The sequence below is a fragment of the Podarcis erhardii genome (genome assembly GCF_964252035.2).
Source record: "Podarcis erhardii genome assembly, chromosome: 8".
In the NCBI taxonomy this organism is placed as follows: Eukaryota; Metazoa; Chordata; class Lepidosauria; order Squamata; family Lacertidae; genus Podarcis; species Podarcis erhardii.
The window spans coordinates 26,719,682-26,740,806 of NC_138499.1; the positions used below are offsets into that span (position 1 = coordinate 26,719,682).

At 45.3% G+C, this 21,125-nt stretch overlaps 1 protein-coding gene across 1 annotated transcript; it reads right to left on the reverse strand.

The window, feature by feature from the left end:
* Positions 1–7,621: 7,621 nt before the first annotated feature.
* Positions 7,622–11,390, reverse strand: LOC309348239 (uncharacterized protein). Its single transcript, XM_081873288.1, has 2 exons — positions 10,907–11,390; positions 7,622–10,141 (listed from the first exon to the last, which is right to left on the reverse strand). The coding sequence occupies exons 1-2, from the start codon at positions 10,980–10,982 to the stop codon at positions 8,487–8,489; spliced, it is 1,731 nt and encodes a 576-aa protein (XP_081729414.1). The 5' UTR covers positions 10,983–11,390; the 3' UTR covers positions 7,622–8,486.
* Positions 11,391–21,125: the final 9,735 nt, after the last annotated feature.

Genomic DNA, 21,125 nt, shown 5'->3' on the forward strand with positions numbered 1-21,125 from the left:
GTAGGGTTGATGTTGCCAGCCTTCTGCATCTTTGTAGCGCAGAGTTGGTTATTGTATAAGGTCCTAAATGGCTTGGGTCCCAATAGCTTGAAGGAGCAACTCTCCCTGTTATCTGCCCGCTCAATCTTTAAGGTCTTCAGAGGAAGTCCTGCTTGTGGTTCTACCTAGGAATATTGGTGGCCTGGGACAGGACCTTCTCTCTTATGGAATTCCTTGCCTCTTGAGACACAGAGGACATCTTCAGTGCTGAACTTCCAATCATGTATCCATTCACCAAATCCTGAGATGGTGGACTGTGGCTTAGAATGTTTTTATTCCCTGCTGTATTACGTTTTTTTGAGCTGAATTATGTTTTGGCTTTAATATGATTGTTTCCTGATGCATTGGGTTTGCATTTCATGTTTTGGACCTATGTGTATTGTGAACAAACAGCAGTCTATAACCAAGAAATAACAACACAGTCTGCCAGTTAGCTACCGGGTTAAATTCAAGGTGTTGGACTGGTGTACAAAGCCCTATGCAGCTAAGAACCAGGATTGTCTTATGCTTTACATGCCTAATTGATCGCTTCATTCTGCACGAGAGGGAATACCATCCTAGCAAGAGATCTTTTCTTCACCAGGTCAGAATCTGGCCTTTAGTGTGGAGCTGCCCATCATTTGGAATACCCTCTCATTGTGTATAGAATCATACAGTTGGAAGGGACCACAAATATCATTTAGTCCAACCCCCTGCAATGCAGGAATATTTTGCCCAATGTGGGGCTCGAAAACACAACCCTGAGATTAAGAGTCTCATGGTGTACCAACTGAGCTATGTTGGGCTATCAGACAGGCATTTCCTTTTGGAAGCCCATTGAAAATGTCCCTCTTTCAACAAGTCTCCTAAATGGAGACTTTTTATCTCAGTATTAGATTTAGAAGGAAGGCAGGATATGTAAGATAAATACAAAATAAATGCCTTTCAAGTTCCATTCCCTATAAATTTGGGGTGAGCTCCCGTTGTCGGTCCCTGTTCCTGCCAACCTAGCAGTTCGAAAGCACATCAAAGTGCAAGTAGATAAATAGGTACCGCTCCAGCGGGAAGGTAAACTGTGTTTCCGTGCACTGTTCTGGTTCGCCAGAAGCGGATTAGTCATGCTGGCCACATGAACCGGAAGTTGTACGCCGGCTCCCTCGGCCAATAAAGCGAGATGAGCGCCGCAACCCCAGCATAGCTGTCAACGTTTCCCTTTTTTAAGGGAAATTCCCTTCTTCTGAATAGGATTCCTCACAAGAAAAGGGAAAAGTTGACAGCTATGAACCCCAGAGTCATCCGCGACTGGACCTAATGGTCAGGGGTCCCTTTACCTTTAAGTCATGTAGCTGCTGCCACCACATCTTGTGCCAATGAATTCTGTAATTATATAGCATGTAAAGAAAGACTTCCCTTTCTCTGTCCTGAACCTTCTGCCTTGTGTGTTCTAAGTGACTTATTTGTACTCCCACAAGAAGCCTCTTTCCTGGCATCACCATGACTAGAGTGACTTATTTTGTTCTTCTGCTGCCTGTGAAGCAGCCTGCCACTTGCTGCGGGGGAGGGGAGTGGCAACCAGATATTATACTCTCATCGAAAGGTATTGGTGGCTGTGTTGCAAAGGGCCAAGTCCCGGGAGGGTTGCTCATTCCTGCCATTACAGCAGGCTGACAGGTAGGGACTGACAGCACCCATCAATCACGCCTTTAACGGCCTGAACCTTTGCCATTTCTTTTTCTGAGAGCAGCAGCCAAGCAGACAAGCTGTGTTGTGCTGTCAATGAGGTAAAAGTCCTTGGTGTCAGAACTTCTCCTGAGGGGGTTCTCCACTGTTGTGCATTTTGAGTTGAGAGCAGCTGCCCTCTGTCTCGTTCTCTCTCTCTCTCTCTTTCTCTCTCTCTCTCTCTCTCTCTCTTTCTCTTTCTCTTTCTCTCGTATTGCTATTATTATTTTAACCTGACCATGAGGTGAATGATAACATGACTAGGGAATGGGACAGAATTATGATCAACCCAGATGTTTCTTCAATCTCTGTGTGTACACTGGATTTGCTTGACACCGTGATAGGTTTGTGGTGTGACAGAAGCCTGAGTGGGACAATCCAATTAAATTGCTGTAGCCAAAGAATTGGCTGGCTCCTGATATCCTTTTCAATAGAAATGAGACATTAACATAGACGTAGACTCCTAGGGGCTGAGGCAGTTTCAGTCTCCCCATTGTATTTTTTGATGGGGTGGGGCTGAGCATGCTATGGAATGTTGAATATCAGGTGGAAAATAAAGACCTGAAATGGTAAGCAAAATGGCTTTCTTGCACACCTAGCCAATTATGGTTTTCCAGTGAAAGTCTTGAGAGCCTGATCTGTTATGGAGTGAAGATGTTATGGAGTGCAGATCTCATGACAGAACTAATAACAGATATCAGCACTAATGTTCTAACATATATATCGCAAAACTATTATGACTGGGAAAGCTTGTTTTGAAGGTATGGCAATAAAAAGAGGCTAGAAATGTGTTTTCAGTTTACTAGACATTTCCTCCTATTATGTCAGATAAACACTAGGTTCCTATGGATAAGATAAAATTTTGGGAAACAGAAGCCCTAAAACGGGCATCCCCATCCTGCGGCCCTCCAGATGTTTTCGCCTACAACCCCCATTATCCCTAGTTAACAGGACCAGTCATCAGGGATGATGGGAATTGTAGTCCAAAACATCTGAAGGGCCGAAGGTTGGGGATGCCTGCCCTAAAACAGCCATTATGATAGATATTAAAATACCACTCACATACAACTTTAGGAACAAAACAACAAGAAAAGTACCACAATACCATGTAGGAAATAAAGCATGTCAACAGAGTTCATTTAGTAGCTCTCTTAATTTCAGCTACAGGAGTTGTTCCAAATCCCCTGGAGCAAAACTTAGAGAGCATACATTTGCCACCATGCCTATTAAATATAATGCAAAAAGCTGTCACTCTCCTCGCTTCCACCATAACAAGGACCATTCCTAACAAAACTATTGACACTCGTTGGAATATGCGGATACGGAAACAACCAAGAGTGATTGTTGTTATTACTTTATTTTTTATTTTTAGACTTCATACTCTGTCCCTCATCACAAGTGATGCCAGAACAGATCTCAACAATATAAAAACAAAATTACTAGAAAATACAATTAAAACATATCATTAAGACATCCATCTGTCATATCTGTTCTAAATATTCAAAAGCCTATCCAAAGGCTGGCAGAAAGGGAACTGTTTTTGGCTACCACCAGAAGATAGAGCACATAATAGCTGGGTTTTATGGGTAGGGGGCACCATTGTAGTGAGGTCACACCTTGCTCTGAAAGCGGAAAGCAATTTCCATTGAAACCACGGCTAAAGATTTTCCCCTCCTTGGAAGGCTTTCAAAGAGACCCACACTGCTGTTTGAAACTACTTTGAAAATTGGAGGTTCAAAGAGCAGTGCGGGGCTGTTTGAAAGCCCTTTTGCAAACAGCCCTTCTCAGTTCTATGAACTCCTGAAAACCAGAGGTTCAAAGAGCAGTGTGGAGTTGCTTGAAAGCCCTTTTGCAAACAGTCAAACTTATGATGTCAGGTGACTGACCACTGTGTGCTTCCACCCACTTGGCTTGCTGGGATAAAGAAGATAAAGATCTGGTGCATCAGCCCGCAAAGCTTCCCCACCTTTGCTTTACAACAACCCTGTAAGGCATCACCACATCTTTGGCTATTTCCCCCCATTAATTTAGGGTCCCCTCTTCTAACTAAATATGAATATGCTGTATATGAACCTGAAGGCAGGTTTTCAATTCTCAGACATTTATGAAACTCCCTTCCCCCTTAAAAATCCAAAATATTGGTGGGAAACTATTTATAAACTATGGGTTGTATTCCACTAAGTCCTACTCAGAAAGACTCTACTTTATGAAACAAAGTAAGTCATGTTTATTAAATTCAGTGGGTCTACTTGGAGTAGGACTAGCACTGAGTGCCACCCTTTTATCACAAATTGCTTTTATAAATATTATGAAAGTCTAAAGAAGACTATGACAAGTAAGGGGCCATAGCCTATGATTTCACCCCCAAAAAACCATTGATTCTAAAAGTGTTCTATGGTACCTAGACCTACATTTATTCAAAATAGAATAGAATAAACATTTTATACTGCCCTTGAATTCATTTTCTTTTAAATGGAGGTTTACAATAGCATGCCCATGACAAATACAAATGGAGGTAGATTGAGCATTTTACATAATACTTTGTAACATACACATAATTGTGCAACGCTAACAGAAATGTTCAAAGAACTTCTTTCCAGAGAAGGATGCAAAATGTACTGGCATAAAGAATAGCTGTGTGCAGATTGCCAAATGGTGTTTGCTGGGAAAGTACCATTTAAAAGAATGATGTAATGTATAATTTTGAATTAGAAAATCGAAGGGAAGGTCCAGTGCTCCCAGCTAAACTGCTGGAAGTTAATAAGGTGTTAATTGAAGCACCAGCTGACTATAGCACCTCAGTGCTTGGTTGACAACTGAATTTTAAAAGTGAGAGAATGGAAATAAATAGTGTTTACACAGTATATGCTGAAAGAATAAAATAGCTGAACTGTTTTAGTCGGGAAATAATTGCGGGCTGCAATCCCGTGCAACATTAGGTTATTTAAATCCCAGTGAAGTCGAGGGCTACACAAGTGTGGAATCTGGCATCTGCATGCGTGTACATATAGCTGAATGGGAAATTGTGCAAATAAGTGATTTTTAGGTTTAAAGAGAAATGCCACATGAAGGTAACCCCATGGGATCCAGGGCAAATCAAAGCTGGCATTCAGGATCAGCTTCCTTGCCCAGGCCATAGTCAGGAGTCTTCTGTCAATTCCTAAAGCAGGACAAGCCCAAGAAATTTTGCTGCTTGAGTTTCAGGCTTCAGGAAATCAGCTCCCTCTCTCCATGGCAGGAGATAAGCAGAACAAAGGAAAAGGAGTCTTCTTACCAGTTAGAAACTTTAATAATCACAGCGAGAGAATAAAGAACATACCTCCTAGAAATGGCAGCGCTCTCAATTAAGAATCCCACCCCCTTATGTCCCTGTTAATCCATGTCACTGCTACGTCTTGTAATCTGAGCCTGTCCCCTCTGTGCTTTGTGTGCTTTCTGTTCTGCCACTTTCTCAGCTCTTATTGACTTTGGGGAGAGCGGATGAATGCTTTCCAGAGACAGTGAATCTGTTAATCCTCTCTTTCCCAGTGTTCTCCTAGCTGCTCCCCATCCAGTATTACCCAGCTTCTGCCTTATGAATGATGCCCCTCTGCAAACCACTGTTCCAAATCTATACTGCCCTCCTGCTCCTGGGAAGATTCAGGGTCTGGATCTGGAGGGGGGGAGGGGAGAGGCTCCCACCATTCCTCCTCAGTGCAGCCTTCCTCAGCACGGTTCCTGACATTGAGGCAAAAAAACCAAAACAAGTTGGCAACCTGCCCATCCCTTTCCATGTACAGGACTAGCAGCTGAATCTTGCTTTAATCCTGCCATTGGGACAGCATCCTCCTTGCGGTTATTAATATTGCGCAGCTTGAAGCCATAGGATGAATAAAAACTGACTCTTCTTGGGGGATAAATTATCCAGACCAAAAATATGGTTCCAAAGCTTTACTAACAAAACTTGTTCCAAAACAGTTTGTGTATTGTTTGGGAAAGTGCAGATCATGTAAGTTCGCAGGAAAATGCAAATGGAACCAAACTCCTGCTCCATCCCATGTCGTATCTGAGAAAGGGTCTTATGAAATGCACATGTCTGTATAATATTACTGCCACCCCAACACCAATAAAATACATACAGTGGTACATCAGGTTACATATGCTTCAGGTTACAGACTCCGCTAACCCAGAAATAGTACCTTGGGTTAAGAACTTTGCTTCAAGATGAGAACAGAAATCACATGGTGGCGGCGGGAGGCCCCATTAGCTACCTCAGGTTAAGAACAGTTTCAGGTTAAGAACGGATCTCCAGAACGAATTACCGTAAGTTCTTAACCCGAGGTACCACTGTATTTCAAAACTACGTTGTATTTTTTTATTTTTACAAATATAGCAACTCTTATCTACTGGGTGAATTTGCAATAATAGATATTGCAAAAGTTGAATAGATATTGAGCTTACAAATTTTTTTGGTGGGGGAATCATGAAAGTCTGCCATAGCTAAGTTCTCTTTTGGGAAGCTAATTTTCTTTAGAAGAATTTATGGTGTATGAAATTATTATACATTCATAATGTGTTTCATTTGATTTTGTCTGTTTCCCTTCTCTGGTGTCACATTCATTCACAGAAGACCTTCTTCACACTAAAATTAAAGATCTCCTTTGGCAAGCTTGCTGCCGTATAATAATCTTTTACAGTATATTAAAATTGCAAATTAAAGGTAGCTTTAATTTAAATTGGAGAAAAAACACACACCAGCCCATTTTCATTATACAACTGCTGTCGTAGCATAAACTGTGTGGGTGTAAACTCTCATGGGTCTTAGTACAGACCTGAAACACTCAGGGAAATGAGAGACACAAAGCTTTGAGTTTTCGAATAAAGCAAATAAAAAAAATTGCACATAAATATTGAGGTAATGAACATAAAATAATTCATGTGAAAATATAGCTGACTTTATTCTCTTAATTTAAAAACAAGTAAATTAAAAACCCACCACATCTACCTCAAGAAGACAGAAATAAGCAGAATTAAAAATCAGGATGTACAATGCAACCCATACCTAGGTTTATTAACAATTTAAAAAGACTCTCAACTTCAATTCTTGTGCAAGGAACTTATCACTTTTCTTCTGGTAGTGGCATGATTGCTCATAGCAAAAACAACACAACCCAGAAAAGAGTTGATCATCTGCACATCACACAATGGTAACAATCTCTTTGTCTGAGAAACTAACTAAGATAGTACACACCTGATATGACACTACTGATATGGACAATTTTTCTGGAAAAAAATGGCACTTGTTTTCAAATGAACATCTTGATGACTGGCACCCGCCAACTACACATATAGATTTATGGGGAAATTTGTTGCATCCGTCTTTTGTTCTGGGGGAGGGGTGGGAGAGGGGAAACCAATTGCTTTGAGAATGTGTTGGTGCTTACAGCCTGTTTCTTGTAAATATATATATATATATATATATATATATATATATATATATATATATGCAGGTTTTGGTGTCCTCGGGTGTCTTCCCGTGTAAAAGTTGGGGTGTCTAGGCGACGTTTTGACGAGGTCTCACTCGTCATCTTCAGGCTGGTGCTTTCGGCTTCTTGTTACTGGAACAGAGCAGGATCTCAGTGTTTGAGTTCCTATAAATACTGTAGAGGGGGTGTGGTGTATAGCCTCCAATGTTCTGGGCAGAGAGGAAGTTCCCAGGCTAGTGTGCCTTTTCTTCTTTTGTTCCTTAATTACTTGAGAGATATCTTGAGTGATTTCTTGAGTGATATCCTGAGTACCACTTAGGTGGGTCATTAGGTGTGGATTAGTTGTTAAAGTCTTTGTGTCTTGACCTCTTGAACTTTGTGAAGAGTTTTCCTGAGAAGATGGCTGTACTGTACTTAGTTGTGCTCTGGCTTGGCTTCGTGTATAGGGGCGAGCTGTGGTTTTGTGGCTTGTGTCAGCCAGACCTGTGTAGGGATTGCAGGGGGGTGCAGCATCCGGAGGTGCCACCATGGATTGGCTACTGGATGGTGTCTGTAATTCATCTGTGGAGAGGGTCTGGGTTTGGGTCTGGTGTGGTTGATTGGTGTTGGCGTTCTGTGTGCCTCTGGATCTGGTGTCAGTTTTTGTGGGGAGGGCTAATTTCCAGATGTCTGGCAAGCGGGATGTGTCGTCACGCTTGTTCATGTTGTGAGGGTGTTTCTCTATCTCGATGGCTTCCATGATTATTCTCTTGTGGTGATGTTCCGTGTTAAAGAGCAATTTGGAATCTGCAAAATTAATTTCGTGTCCTGTTTCTTTCATGTGTTGGAAAAGAGAGGAAGTTTTTTCTTCTTTTTTGACGGCATTCTTGTGTTCTGCGATACGTGCATTTATTCGTCTGTTTGTTTGTCCAATGTACGTGGCTGGGCAGACTTTGCAGGGTATTTCATAGATCCCTTGGTTTTCCAACTGGATTTTATCCTTGGGGTTTCTGAGGATATTGGCTATTTTTTGGTTGGTGCAAAAGGCTGTTTTGATATTGTGTTTATGGAGGATTTTGCTAATTTTATCTGTAGTGCCCTTGATATAAGGGAGGAGGGCCATGCCATTGTTTTCTTCTGTGTCTTGGTTTTTGGGGGGTGTTTCCTTTTGGATTAGCTTCGTAATCCTGTTTTGCTGGTATCCATTGGCAATTAACACGTTTGAGAGATTCTGTAACTCAGTTGTCAAGTGGTCTTTGTCAGCCAGGCGTTTGGTTCTGGAGATGAGAGTCTTGGCTACGGAGTTTATTTGTGCAGGGTGGTGGTGTGATTGTGCATGTAAGTAGCGGTTGGTGTGTGTTTTTTTCGGTAGATAGTGTGTCCTAGGGAGCCATCAGGTTTTTTGTAGATTAGGACGTCAAGGAAGGGAAGTTGGTTGTTGGCTTCTATTTCCATAGTGAATTGTATTTTGGGGTGTAAGTTGTTGAGATGTGTGAGGAAGCTATCCAGTTTTTCTTTCCCGTGTGGCCAAATTACAAAGGTGTCGTCAACATATCTGAGCCAAAGTTTGGGTTTGTGTTCTGACTTGTCTAAAGCATTGGTTTCAAAGTGTTCCATGTACAGGTTTGCGATGACCGGTGAGAGGGGTGATCCCATAGGTGCTCCTTCTATCTGTTTGTATCTTTGTCCATTGTGGATGAAGTACGTGTTGGTTAGGCAGTGGTTGGTCAGGTCCAAGATGTATTCGGGGGGATTGTATTTGTTTTGAATAGCTGTCAAGGCTTCATTAATGGGCACTTGTGTGAAGAGAGATACAACATCGAAGCTCACAAGTAGGTCATTAGGATGTAGGTTTTGCTTCTTTATTGTTTCTATGAACTGGAAGGAGTTTGGTACGTGTGAAGAGATGGATTCTGCATAGGGCTGAAGTTGCTTGGCGAGAAATTTAGCGAGATTTTGTAGAGGTGAGCCTATGGAGCTGACTATTGGTCTGAGTGGTGTTCCTTCTTTGTGTATCTTGGGGAGGCCGTAGAGTTTGGGGCATCTGGATGATTTTTCTCTGGGGATGATTCTTAGCTGGATTTCTTCACTAATAGGAGAGGCTTTTATTTTGGATTTGGTGGTTTTTTCCAGGTAGGTGGTGGGATCTGTTTTTATAGGTTTGTAGGCAGGATCTTGGAGTAGATTTGATAGTTTTGCTTGGTAGTCCGATGTGTTCATCACCACTGTGGCATTACCTTTGTCTGCTGGGAGAATGATTATGTTGTTGTCTTTCCTCAGGTTGGTGAGTGCTTTCTGTTCTTCTTTGTGTAAATTGCTTCTGGGTGGTTTGCTGGAGCAGAGGATGTTGGTGACTTCAAGTCTGATTTTATTGGCTTCATCTGGGTTGATTTTGGTTAGGCTAGCTTCGACTCCGCATATGATGTTTTCCGTGGGGATGCGTCTCGGGGCGACTGCAAAGTTGAAACCTTTGGAGAGTACTTTGGTTTCAGTTGTGGTGAGGATCCTGTCTGATATGTTATGTACTGTTTGTTTCATGGGTTGCTGTGGAGGGTGGCTGGGCTTCTGGCGTTTCTCTAGTTTGTGGAGTTTGTTGGTGTGTGTGTCTGTCTTATGTGAGGTCTCCGTTTCAGCTCTCCAGACGGCTAGTTGTTTGCATTTGTCCCAGAGTGCAGGGTGGATTTTGTTACAGAGTTTGAGGTGAAGAGTGAGTAGATCTTTGTTGGTTTGGTCTAGTAGGTATCTTTTCTTGTGTAGTTCGTTTCTGATTAGGGATAGTTCAGTTCGTTTCAGGATCCTTTCGGTGGCTGGGGTTTTAGAATGGAATTTAAGTTGGAAGCATGTGGGAATTAAGTTGTTGTCTCGGCAGTTGCGTAGGAACAAGAGATCACATAAGATGGTGGCTCTTCGGACTTCTAGTTTCTCGTAGGTTCTTGTCAGCTGGAAGGTTTCCTCCACCCCTCTCATCACCCCTCTCACCGGTCATCTCATCACCCCTCTCACCGGTCATCGCAAACCTGTACATGGAACACTTTGAAACCAATGCTTTAGACAAGTCAGAACACAAACCCAAACTTTGGCTCAGATATGTTGACGACACCTTTGTAATTTGGCCACACGGGAAAGAAAAACTGGATAGCTTCCTCACACATCTCAACAACTTACACCCCAAAATACAATTCACTATGGAAATAGAAGCCAACAACCAACTTCCCTTCCTTGACGTCCTAATCTACAAAAAACCTGATGGCTCCCTAGGACACACTATCTACCGAAAAAAACACACACCAACCGCTACTTACATGCACAATCACACCACCACCCTGCACAAATAAACTCCGTAGCCAAGACTCTCATCTCCAGAACCAAACGCCTGGCTGACAAAGACCACTTGACAACTGAGTTACAGAATCTCTCAAACGTGTTAATTGCCAATGGATACCAGCAAAACAGGATTACGAAGCTAATCCAAAAGGAAACACCCCCCAAAAACCAAGACACAGAAGAAAACAATGGCATGGCCCTCCTCCCTTATATCAAGGGCACTACAGATAAAATTAGCAAAATCCTCCATAAACACAATATCAAAACAGCCTTTTGCACCAACCAAAAAATAGCCAATATCCTCAGAAACCCCAAGGATAAAATCCAGTTGGAAAACCAAGGGATCTATGAAATACCCTGCAAAGTCTGCCCAGCCACGTACATTGGACAAACAAACAGACGAATAAATGCACGTATCGCAGAACACAAGAATGCCGTCAAAAAAGAAGAAAAAACTTCCTCTCTTTTCCAACACATGAAAGAAACAGGACACGAAATTAATTTTGCAGATTCCAAATTGCTCTTTAACACGGAACATCACCACAAGAGAATAATCATGGAAGCCATCGAGATAGAGAAACACCCTCACAACATGAACAAGCGTGACGACACATCCCGCTTGCCAGACATCTGGAAATTAGCCCTCCCCACAAAAACTGACACCAGATCCAGAGGCACACAGAACGCCAACACCAATCAACCACACCAGACCCAAACCCAGACCCTCTCCACAGATGAATTACAGACACCATCCAGTAGCCAATCCATGGTGGCACCTCCGGATGCTGCACCCCCCTGCAATCCCTACACAGGTCTGGCTGACACAAGCCACAAAACCACAGCTCGCCCCTATACACGAAGCCAAGCCAGAGCACAACTAAGTACAGTACAGCCATCTTCTCAGGAAAACTCTTCACAAAGTTCAAGAGGTCAAGACACAAAGACTTTAACAACTAATCCACACCTAATGACCCACCTAAGTGGTACTCAGGATATCACTCAAGAAATCACTCAAGATATCTCTCAAGTAATTAAGGAACAAAAGAAGAAAAGGCACACTAGCCTGGGAACTTCCTCTCTGCCCAGAACATTGGAGGCTATACACCACACCCCCTCTACAGTATTTATAGGAACTCAAACACTGAGATCCTGCTCTGTTCCAGTAACAAGAAGCCGAAAGCACCAGCCTGAAGATGACGAGTGAGACCTCGTCAAAACGTCGCCTAGACACCCCAACTTTTACACGGGAAGACACCCGAGGACACCAAAACCTGCATTCCTGTACCCGTGAAAATCTACGAAAGCATATATATATATATATATATATATATATATATATATATATATATATTATTTTAAAGAACTACACCTATTGATCAATGCAAAGAGAGAGGAGGGGAGCAGTCTGTGTGTGACCTGTTTCACCTGGCTACTAGCTAATTGCTTCTAATTAGATATTCCCAGGCAGATCGTTTTGCCTTTTGGCCACTGTTGTTTTCCTCCAGGCTTTCAAGCAACAGTTTTGGTTAATTTACCAGGTATGTAGAGACCGGCAATGAGACTCATTGGGTAGCAGGTATTTATCTGGGAGGGAAGAAGGTGGTAAAAAGTTTCATGGGTCTCTGATGTGCAGGTGCTCGGTGGGCGAACTTTGACATAGATCCTTTCATTATCCTTTTGTATGCAGGCTCTCTCTCTCTCTCTCTCTCTCTCTCTCTCTCTCTCTCTCTCTCAACTCTCTTTTGTTGAGGGACATTTGAACATTACACAGCTGGGATATCAGCTTCTGCTTGTTAAATAGGAGGCTTGTTGCAATCATACCTGGAAACTCATTAAAAATAAAAGTCAGGCTTCAAGGACTAATTTGTATGCTTGTGAGTGCTATTTTAAGAACTCTGCCATTTAAAATCTTCCTCTGAATGAAGGCCTGTTATTTAACCCCCTCGGGATCAGGTTGCTTTCCATAGTACTTTTTTGAGTGGCAGGATCACTGGGCCGTGCTACCTGACAGTCTGCATGAGAATAGGACAGATTCTGGTTGCTACCGGTCCAAATAAGCCAGCGAAACATAGTCATGGAACAACTAAAATGGGTGCTACTAGGTGCCCTTTATTTAAGGCACTTGAAATTTGGCTTACTGCTTGGGTGCCATTATCATGGGATAAATTGCTATGCCTGAGCAACACTTGGCTGATGGTAGACCTTCTTTGAGTTTTTAAAATTTTGTTTTGGTTGTATTTAGTTTTTTAATTAATTGATTATACTCCCTCCCCCTTCCACATTGTACTTTCTATGTAATTAGCTACATTTAGACACAAACGAACCGGCAACCATATGGATTTCATGTGCCCTCCACCCTAGTATATAATTTTTTTGTACACATTACTTGGCTGGAGAACTGCGCTGAAAAATTCAGAATTTTTTGAAGGACAACTGTGTTTTGGTTTGCGTACTGTGAATTAGGTCGATTCACCTTCAAATGTGAACCCTTCGCACCATCTCCCACATCCCTATTTTAGATTAGGGTATTATGCTGCCAAAGACATTTGTTGGCTGTATCTTTTGAACTGCCTCCATCCCCAAATACAAGGGTGTCAGATACAGAGGATACATGTGTGAAGTCATTTGACTATCAGGCCATAATATAATGGCCTTGCTCTGCTGCTCGATATACTGATTAATTGATCTCTTCTTCCTCTACCCAACAATGAACAGAACACAGATTTAGACTTACTGGAAAATTAATTCCAATGAGATTTAGTCAGGCTCCAGATAGATATATCAGAATAAAATTTGTCACTACACTATTCAAAGGATTCATTTCTGCATATGCGGCGTTCCAGCAGGGAATAGTAAGGTGGCTCCAGGATAAATATATAAGCAACTGGCAACTGTTTGAAAATAATTACAAAAATGAGATGACTACTGTATGTAAAATGGGCTTTTAATTGCAGCAGAAAAGAAAATCTTCAGAAATTATTCGCAAGATAGCTTAATTCTCAAGGGCATATGGGTGAGGTTTCAGCAGAACGTGTTAGATAAAGACTGCATGATGTGTGAATGAATTTGATTGTGGCAATAAATCATTCTGACCACAACTTGGCTTCCGCTGGAATTAACTATAAAGCTTCCTAAATGCTGAGGGATTATTGACAGAGGACAACACATGTTTATCTGTCTAACAGAGATGCAAATAATCAAGAGACCCGAGTAACCCACATGATCAGAGCTTCTATAAATTACTAGCGTGATGTGGAGGCCAACCTCAGAGTGTCAGTTTTTCTACAGCCACTGTTAATGTATGATATTCAGTGTGGCAGGCTAGCTGTTGGAAACCCGGTACCCAGTGACTGACCCCCACATTGTATTGGTAAGGTATGTGTTATGTACTGAAGTTCTCACCCTGGGCCAGCAGGGGAAACTGTAGATAGTTATGCAAATAAGGGATCGAAAGTGACGTTCAGTGATTGGATAGTTTTAGAAAATTGTTACAGTTGCTTTGTAGTTGAGCTCTATATAAGCAGGCTGACTGAACCATTCAGTTCTGTTCTGTTCTGTTCTGGCCTGTGAATAAACAAGAGATGTTTGAAGAATCGCTGTGTCGTCTGATATGTTCACCCACAACTTAACAGTATGGAATCTATGCTGTCAGGTGCCATAAGAAAGCTGCAGAGATAGCGCAGGATAGTACGCACCCCGGAAATGATCTCTTTCAGCTTCTGCCTTCTGGAAGAAGGTACAGGGTTATAAAGACCAGGACTAGCCGCCTGAGAAACAGTTTCTACGCAAATGCAATTCTAGTTCTAAATGCAGCATAAGGAGTCTCTATAGTATAGTGTATTTTAAAATGGGGTTTCAGAGTTTTTAGGAGTTTTTGAATGTTTCATGTAGATTTTCAATCTCATTGTTCCGTATGGGACAATGACAATAAAGATATTGTATCGTATCGAAGAACTGATCATGTGGCTCACCTAGATCCCATGATTATTTCTCATGAAGTGCAGTGCTGATGGGAAGCCAGGTGAACTCATGTGATCAGAGCTTTCTCAATATAGAAAAGCCCTGATACTGAGATGTAGTAATATGCAAATATAATTAAAAGTGGCTGATTAATTGATTGGGTCCAAGGCTGATTATCTCCTAATGCTGCATGCAATCTTGTATGCACATACCTGGGAGTAAGTCTTGTTGAACTCAGTGGGGCTTACTTCTAAGTAGACATACATAAGATTGAACCAAAATAAATATTAAATTAGTGGACAGCTTCACTAAGCCAATCCCCCACCTAAGTACTTTGTTCTGCAATTTACCAAGGCTCAGATTTCTTAAAAAACAGAGAGCTATTTTGCTGTCAGAGGGAGGGACAATGGCGGTAGCTTTAGCTCCAGGCATGGGGGATGGAAGAAAAAGAGAGTCTGAAGTCTACAAAGAGCTGGATTTATAATAGGATAGATTACTAAGAAGATAATGAATGGGGTGAACTGATTGGATCTGCTGTTTCCTTTAGGGCCATTCTCACATCAATGGCGTAGCTATTCGTTTTGAGGGAGGTAGGTTAGTTTAAACCATTTGGCTTTTGAATTGCCTTTGGCCATGAAAACAGGCAGTGCAATCCTGTGTGTGTCTACGCAGAAGTAAGGCTCATTAACTTAACGGGGATTTAAAAGTACACCTGTGCAGGGCTGCACTCTTAACTTGCTCATGCTGATATGCTGCAATTGGAAGGGATTAAATGAACGAACGGAATTAAATATGTTTTCCACATAGACTGTGGATGTTGGTTTATACATTACTTTTATATAACCCCCCCCCCATGTATAATGTTTTCTATCCCTCAAAATGTGATTTATTAATCAAAAGATGCTTCCAGGTTGTGGCTATTTTTGAGGGTGGGGGGCATTCAATCACATCCCAGTTAATTCATGGTGTGCAAGTACTCTTGCCCAACAAATCTGTTCTCCCCCCCACCAAAAAAAAACAGGCTTTTTGCAATAAGGAGAATGATGAAAAATAAAGTAGAAAGAGTGGGGTAATAATTGTTTGATTCTATGTTGAATTATCTCCCTGCAAACAAATCAGAACAAATGCTCAATAAATAGTCAACATTGTTTATCTTTGGATGGAAGGTCAATAAATAGGTTGTCTGGAAATGGCAATGTCATGAAAACTGAGTGCAGTATTATGGACCAAACAAAACAAATCAACAAGCAGGAAGGTATTAAAAAAAACCCCAAAACCTGGCAGACTGTGATCTTAACAACCACTTGAAAATCTGCAATGAAGGGGACAATCATTTGACATGATCAGAAATTCCTTCTATATCCATTGCATTCTGGATGAATCTCCTCAAGAACTGAGAATCTTCTCAGAGGCTGTTCTTCCAAGTGGGCCTGGTGCACTTGAGTTTGAGAGACAACTGGAGACAAGGTCTTTTCGGTGGTGGCACTGGGCAGGTGGAATTTCCTTCTCAAAATGACCCACATGGTGTCTTCATGGTGAATATGCAGGAGACAAATCAAAACTTCATTCTTTGCTCAGACATTTAAAGGTGGTTTTTGTTAAGTTGTGGGTTGACATAGCCGACGACACAGCGATTTCTCCAACTAGGTCTTTATTTCATAAGCTGGAATAGAACTGACTGCAAACAGCTCAGCCGGCCTGCTTTTATAGGCAGCCGGCTGTCAACATTGTAACAACAACAGCCCAGAGTTCCCGCCTAAAATAACTGACACGGACCTGAGGGAAAACTATCTACAGACCTGATTGAAAACTATATACAGTATCCCCCTGCTGGCCCAGGGTGAAACTTCACTACATAACACCCCTCCCCACCGAGATAAGGCGTTAGTTACAATCCTAATGGTTTCCTTATATACAGCACTACGCGTAATGGTTCAATTAGGCACAAAAGCATATTGGTTACATTTCCCATACTTAGACCAACAGTGATACATGTCCAACAACATAGTCCTTTAAATAAGTTGGGCGCTTGGGAACTCTGCCAGACCGCCGGGGACTGGTAGCCAAGTCCGGAGGGCCACACAGTTCTTGCTGAGGCTGTGGTGCGACCCTAGGTGGCGTTGGAACCAAATCCCCTGGATCCGCTGCTGTGGGTGGAGCCTCCGCAAGTGGAGTGGTCTGAGTCTGTGGTAAGTCTGGCAGACCCTCTGAAGCGGCTTGGTTCGGCTCCACGCTGGCAGTTTGCGAGGGAGGTGTAGGTGGGGCCTCGCCATCTGTACGTGTCTCTTCTGGAGCCGCAAGCGCAGTTGGGGGCACCTCGGTAGTGTCCAAGTCCCCAACCCTGCGCCTAAGCTGGTCTATGTGCCGTCGCCACAAGCGTCCGTCTTCGAGTGCCACCTGGTACGAGCGAGGTCCCGTGACTCCCACTACTGTGGCTGGCACCCAAGGAATGTCCCCCACATAGTTCCGGGCAAAGACCTGGTTTCCTGGGACAAATGACCGTGGCGCGTTGGCACAGCCTGGGGGTTCAGCCACGGCAAAGTCCGGGTGTAGCCGGTCGAGCGGTGACCTGAGGCGGCGGCCCATAAGCAGTTCAGCAGGACTCCTCCCTGTGGCCGCATGAGGGGTGATGTGTTGCACGAACAAGTATTCGGCGACCCGCTCATGCCAGTCTCCCCGGTCCAGGCGCGCCAGTGCCTCTTTTGTCGAGCGCACCATTCTTTCCGCTTGCCCGTTGCTGGATGGATGAAAGGGTGCCGTTAGGGCATGGCGGATGCCCAGTCCCAAAAGATACCGCTCAAACGTGCCTGACGTGAACTGTGGTCCGTTGTCAGAGACAAGGACATCAGGACACCCATGCGTTGCAAACAGGCCTCGCAGCACCCGGATGACAGCTTCGGTAGTGGTGGAGGGCATCAGGGCGACCTCCAGCCATTTGGAATAGGCGTCCACCACTACCATAAAGGTCCGGCCGTGAAAGGGGCCAGCCAGATCGATGTGCACCCTCGACCAGGGTGTCTTTGGCGTCTCCCAGGTGTGTCCCTTAGCTGCCGGTGGTGCAGGCCTCGACTCTTGGCACGCTTGACAGGCGGACACCCAGGCAGTGATGGCATCGTCCATATTAGGCCACCAGACATAACACCGAGCCAACGCCTTCATTTTGACAATTCCCGGGTGGCCAACGTGCAGAGCCTCCAGGACGCGCTGACGGAGTCCCTGGGGAATCACGACGCGGTCTCCCCACAGCAGACAGCCGCGATGAGCTGAGAGTTCATGTTGTCTGGTTGCGAAGGGCTGGAACTCTGATGCAAAAGGCCCTTGTGGCCACCCCCTCCACACCCAGTTGAGCACCCGGCTGATGGTGCGATCCTGGGCAGACGCGGAGGCCACAGTGGCAGCTGATACAGGCGCTGCCGGAAGATCCTCAATCAGAAGGAGCGATGAAGCTGGAGCCGGGTCTTCCACAAATGCTGGAAGAGGGCAACGGCTGAGGGCGTCGGCATGGCCCATCGATTTCCCCGGGCGATGGATGAGCCGGTAGTGGTAGGCAGCCAGGAAAACAGTCCATCGCAGCATGCGTGGCGAGAGGACCGGTGGAGTTGGACGATCACCGGCGAGGAGGCCCAGGAGTGGCTTGTGGTCAGTGATGAGGTCAAAAGTCCTGCCATAGAGGTATTCATGGAACCTCTTCACTCCAGCCACAAGTGCCAATGCCTCCTTGTCGAGCTGGCTGTAATTCCGTTCCGTCAGAGATAGTGTCCTGGAAAAGTAGGCGAGCGGTGCTTCTCTTCCATCTGGAAAACGGTGACTAAGGACAGCACCGATGCCAAAAGGTGAGGCGTCGCAGGCAAGGACCAGCGGCCTGGATTCACTGTACTGTACCAGCACACTGTCTGATGAAAGGAGAGCCTTAACCGCGTTGAAGGCCGCCGTCTCCCGATGACCCCAGGCCCAAGGCGTCTTTGTACTAAGGAGTCGGTGAAGAGGCTCAGCCACTGTGGCTTTGTGGGGCAGGAACATGTTATAAAAGTTCAGCAGCCCCAGGAATGCCTGCAACTCCGTCTTGTTCTTTGGGGTGGGGGCCTGCTGGATAGCACGGATCTTGGATGTGGTCGGGTGAAGGCCGGAGGCATCGATAAGATAGCCCAGGAACTCTACCTGTGGAACGGCGATCTGGCACTTCTCCCTCTTTACCTTGAGCCCGGCCTCTTGGAACCTGGTCAGCACGGCACGGAGGCGCTCGAACAGCTGTTGGTGTGAGTCTGCAGACACCAAGACGTCATCAAAATATGGTACCACGCCCGGAAGCCCTTGCAGGAGACGCTCCATAAGGCTTTGGAAGATGCCAGGAGCCACACTCACCCCGAACTGCAACCGGCGGCAACGGAATGCCCCCCGGTGGGTGACGATCGTCTGGGCTTCAGCAGTGGCATCATCGACTGGCAGTTGTTGATAGGCTTGGGCAAGGTCCAGCTTAGCGAAGACCTTACCCTCACCCAGGGAATGCAGCAGGTGTTGGACAACAGGAACCGGATAAGCGTGCTGCTGAAGTGCCTTGTTGATCGTGCACTTGTAGTCAGCGCAGATTCTCACCGACCCATCTGGCTTGACAGGCGTGACGATGGGGGTTTCCCACTTGGCGTGGTCAACCGGCTCCAAAACTCCTTGGGCGATCAGTTTGTCCAGTTGTTCGTCCACCTTAGCCTTGAGAGCAAAGGGAACCCGGCGTGGCTTTAGCTTGATGGGGGCGACTTGTGGATCAAGGCTAAAGGAGATGGGCGTACCTGTATATTGCCCCAAGGTGCCGTCAAAAACCTCGGCAAAGTCTTTGACCAGACCCTCAGTCTCTGCGTTAGAGATGCAGTTGATGCCGGTGACTTCCAGGCCGAGGGCATCAAACCAGTCTAGCCCTAGGAGGCTTGGCCGCTGACCTTCGACCACCACCAACCGGAGCAGGCCCGAAAAATCCTTGAAGGCAATCCGGAACCGGCCAACGCCTACCACGGGAATGTCGTTTCCCTGGTAGTCTCTCAGGTGTACGCGGTGAGAGTCGAGTTGCCTTTTGGACACTCTGGGTACCAGTCTTTTGATGGTGCTCCACGACACGATGGACAGGGCAGACCCGGTGTCGATCTCCATGTCACATGGAGCTCCTTCAATGAGCACCGTGACGTTCAGCTTGCGTCGCGTAGGAGAGTCGGTTTGGCCAATCGTGGTTCCAGACGGGCAGCGGCAGTTGGTGAGAGCGAAACAACTTTCCTTGGCAGACTGGAGGGAAGGCTTGGACTTGCGAGTCGATGAAGGGGGGGTGTCAGACGGAGCCGATCGGCAGACCTTAGCGATGTGGCCCCTTCTGGAACACTTCCTACAGATGGCGTCTCTGAATCGACACTTGGCACGGGAATGGTTGCCTCCGCAGCCGGCACATTCCGGTTGGCCCTTGGACTTCTGTTGGAACTTCCTGTGCTCCCGCTTTGTCTGGTGCACGTCATCGCCTTCACTGGAGGATGCCTCATCACTGCTGGCCTCTTCATGATGCACCGGAACTGGCTCCCTAGCAAGACGCGGGCTGCTGCACTTGCGGATCTCCTGGGCGGAGCGTTCAGCAGCTTCTGAGGCCACAGCCTCCTCAATGGCTTTCTGCAGCGTGAGGTCTGGCTTGGCGAGGAGACGCCATTGCAGATGGATGTCCCGGACCCCGCAGACGATTCGATCCATCAGGGCATCGTCTAAGTCTCGGAACTCACAGTGCATTGCAGCCTGTCGCAGGGCGGTGGTGTAGTTGTTGATTGACTCCCCCTCTGCCTGGTTCCGGTGGTAGAACGCATGGCGGGCAGCAATCTTGGACGGCTTTGGTGCGTAGTGGTTGCGGAGCTTCTCTTGGATCGTGTCCCATGGTGTTGCCTGGACTGCTTCGGGCGCAACCAATGCTCGGGCCGTCTCAAACACCTCAGGCCCACAGAGGCTGAGGAATAGGCCCCGCTTCCGATCCTTTGATACTGCTGTCAGCTCGTTGGCTTGGAGGTAGCAGTCGAACCGAGCGAGGTAGGAATCCCATGATTCAGAGGCTGGCGCAAACGGCGGTAGAGGCACAAGTGAAGCCATGATTCCGATGCCGGCGTGAAGGGCGATGGATGGAACACCGTGCTCTAGCCAGAACAGTCAGCTCTGAATTGGTTCTGTCCAGTGATTTCGCTCAGTGATTTCGCTCTGTGATTCAGCTCAGTGATTCAGCTCAGTTCAGAGGCTGGCCGCATCTGGCTGTGCTCTGATGTCCATCCATCCCACCTTCGTCGCCAGTGTTAAGTTGTGGGTTGACATAGCCGACGACACAGCGATTTCTCCAACTAGCTCTTTATTTCATAAGCTGGAATAGAACTGACTGCAAACAGCTCAGCCGGCCTGCTTTTATAGGCAGCCGGCTGTCAACATTGTAACAACAACAGCCCAGAGTTCCCGCCTAAAATAACTGACGCGGACCTGAGGGAAAACTATCTACAGACCTGATTGAAAACTATATACAGTATCCCCCTGCTGGCCCAGGGTGAAACTTCACTACATAACAGTTTTCTTTTTTTAAACTGAGCAGTAGCACTTGTGGTGATTTTATTCTGAATGTTTTTTTTAACAGTGTTCTGCTCTGTGTTGCTTTTATGTGTG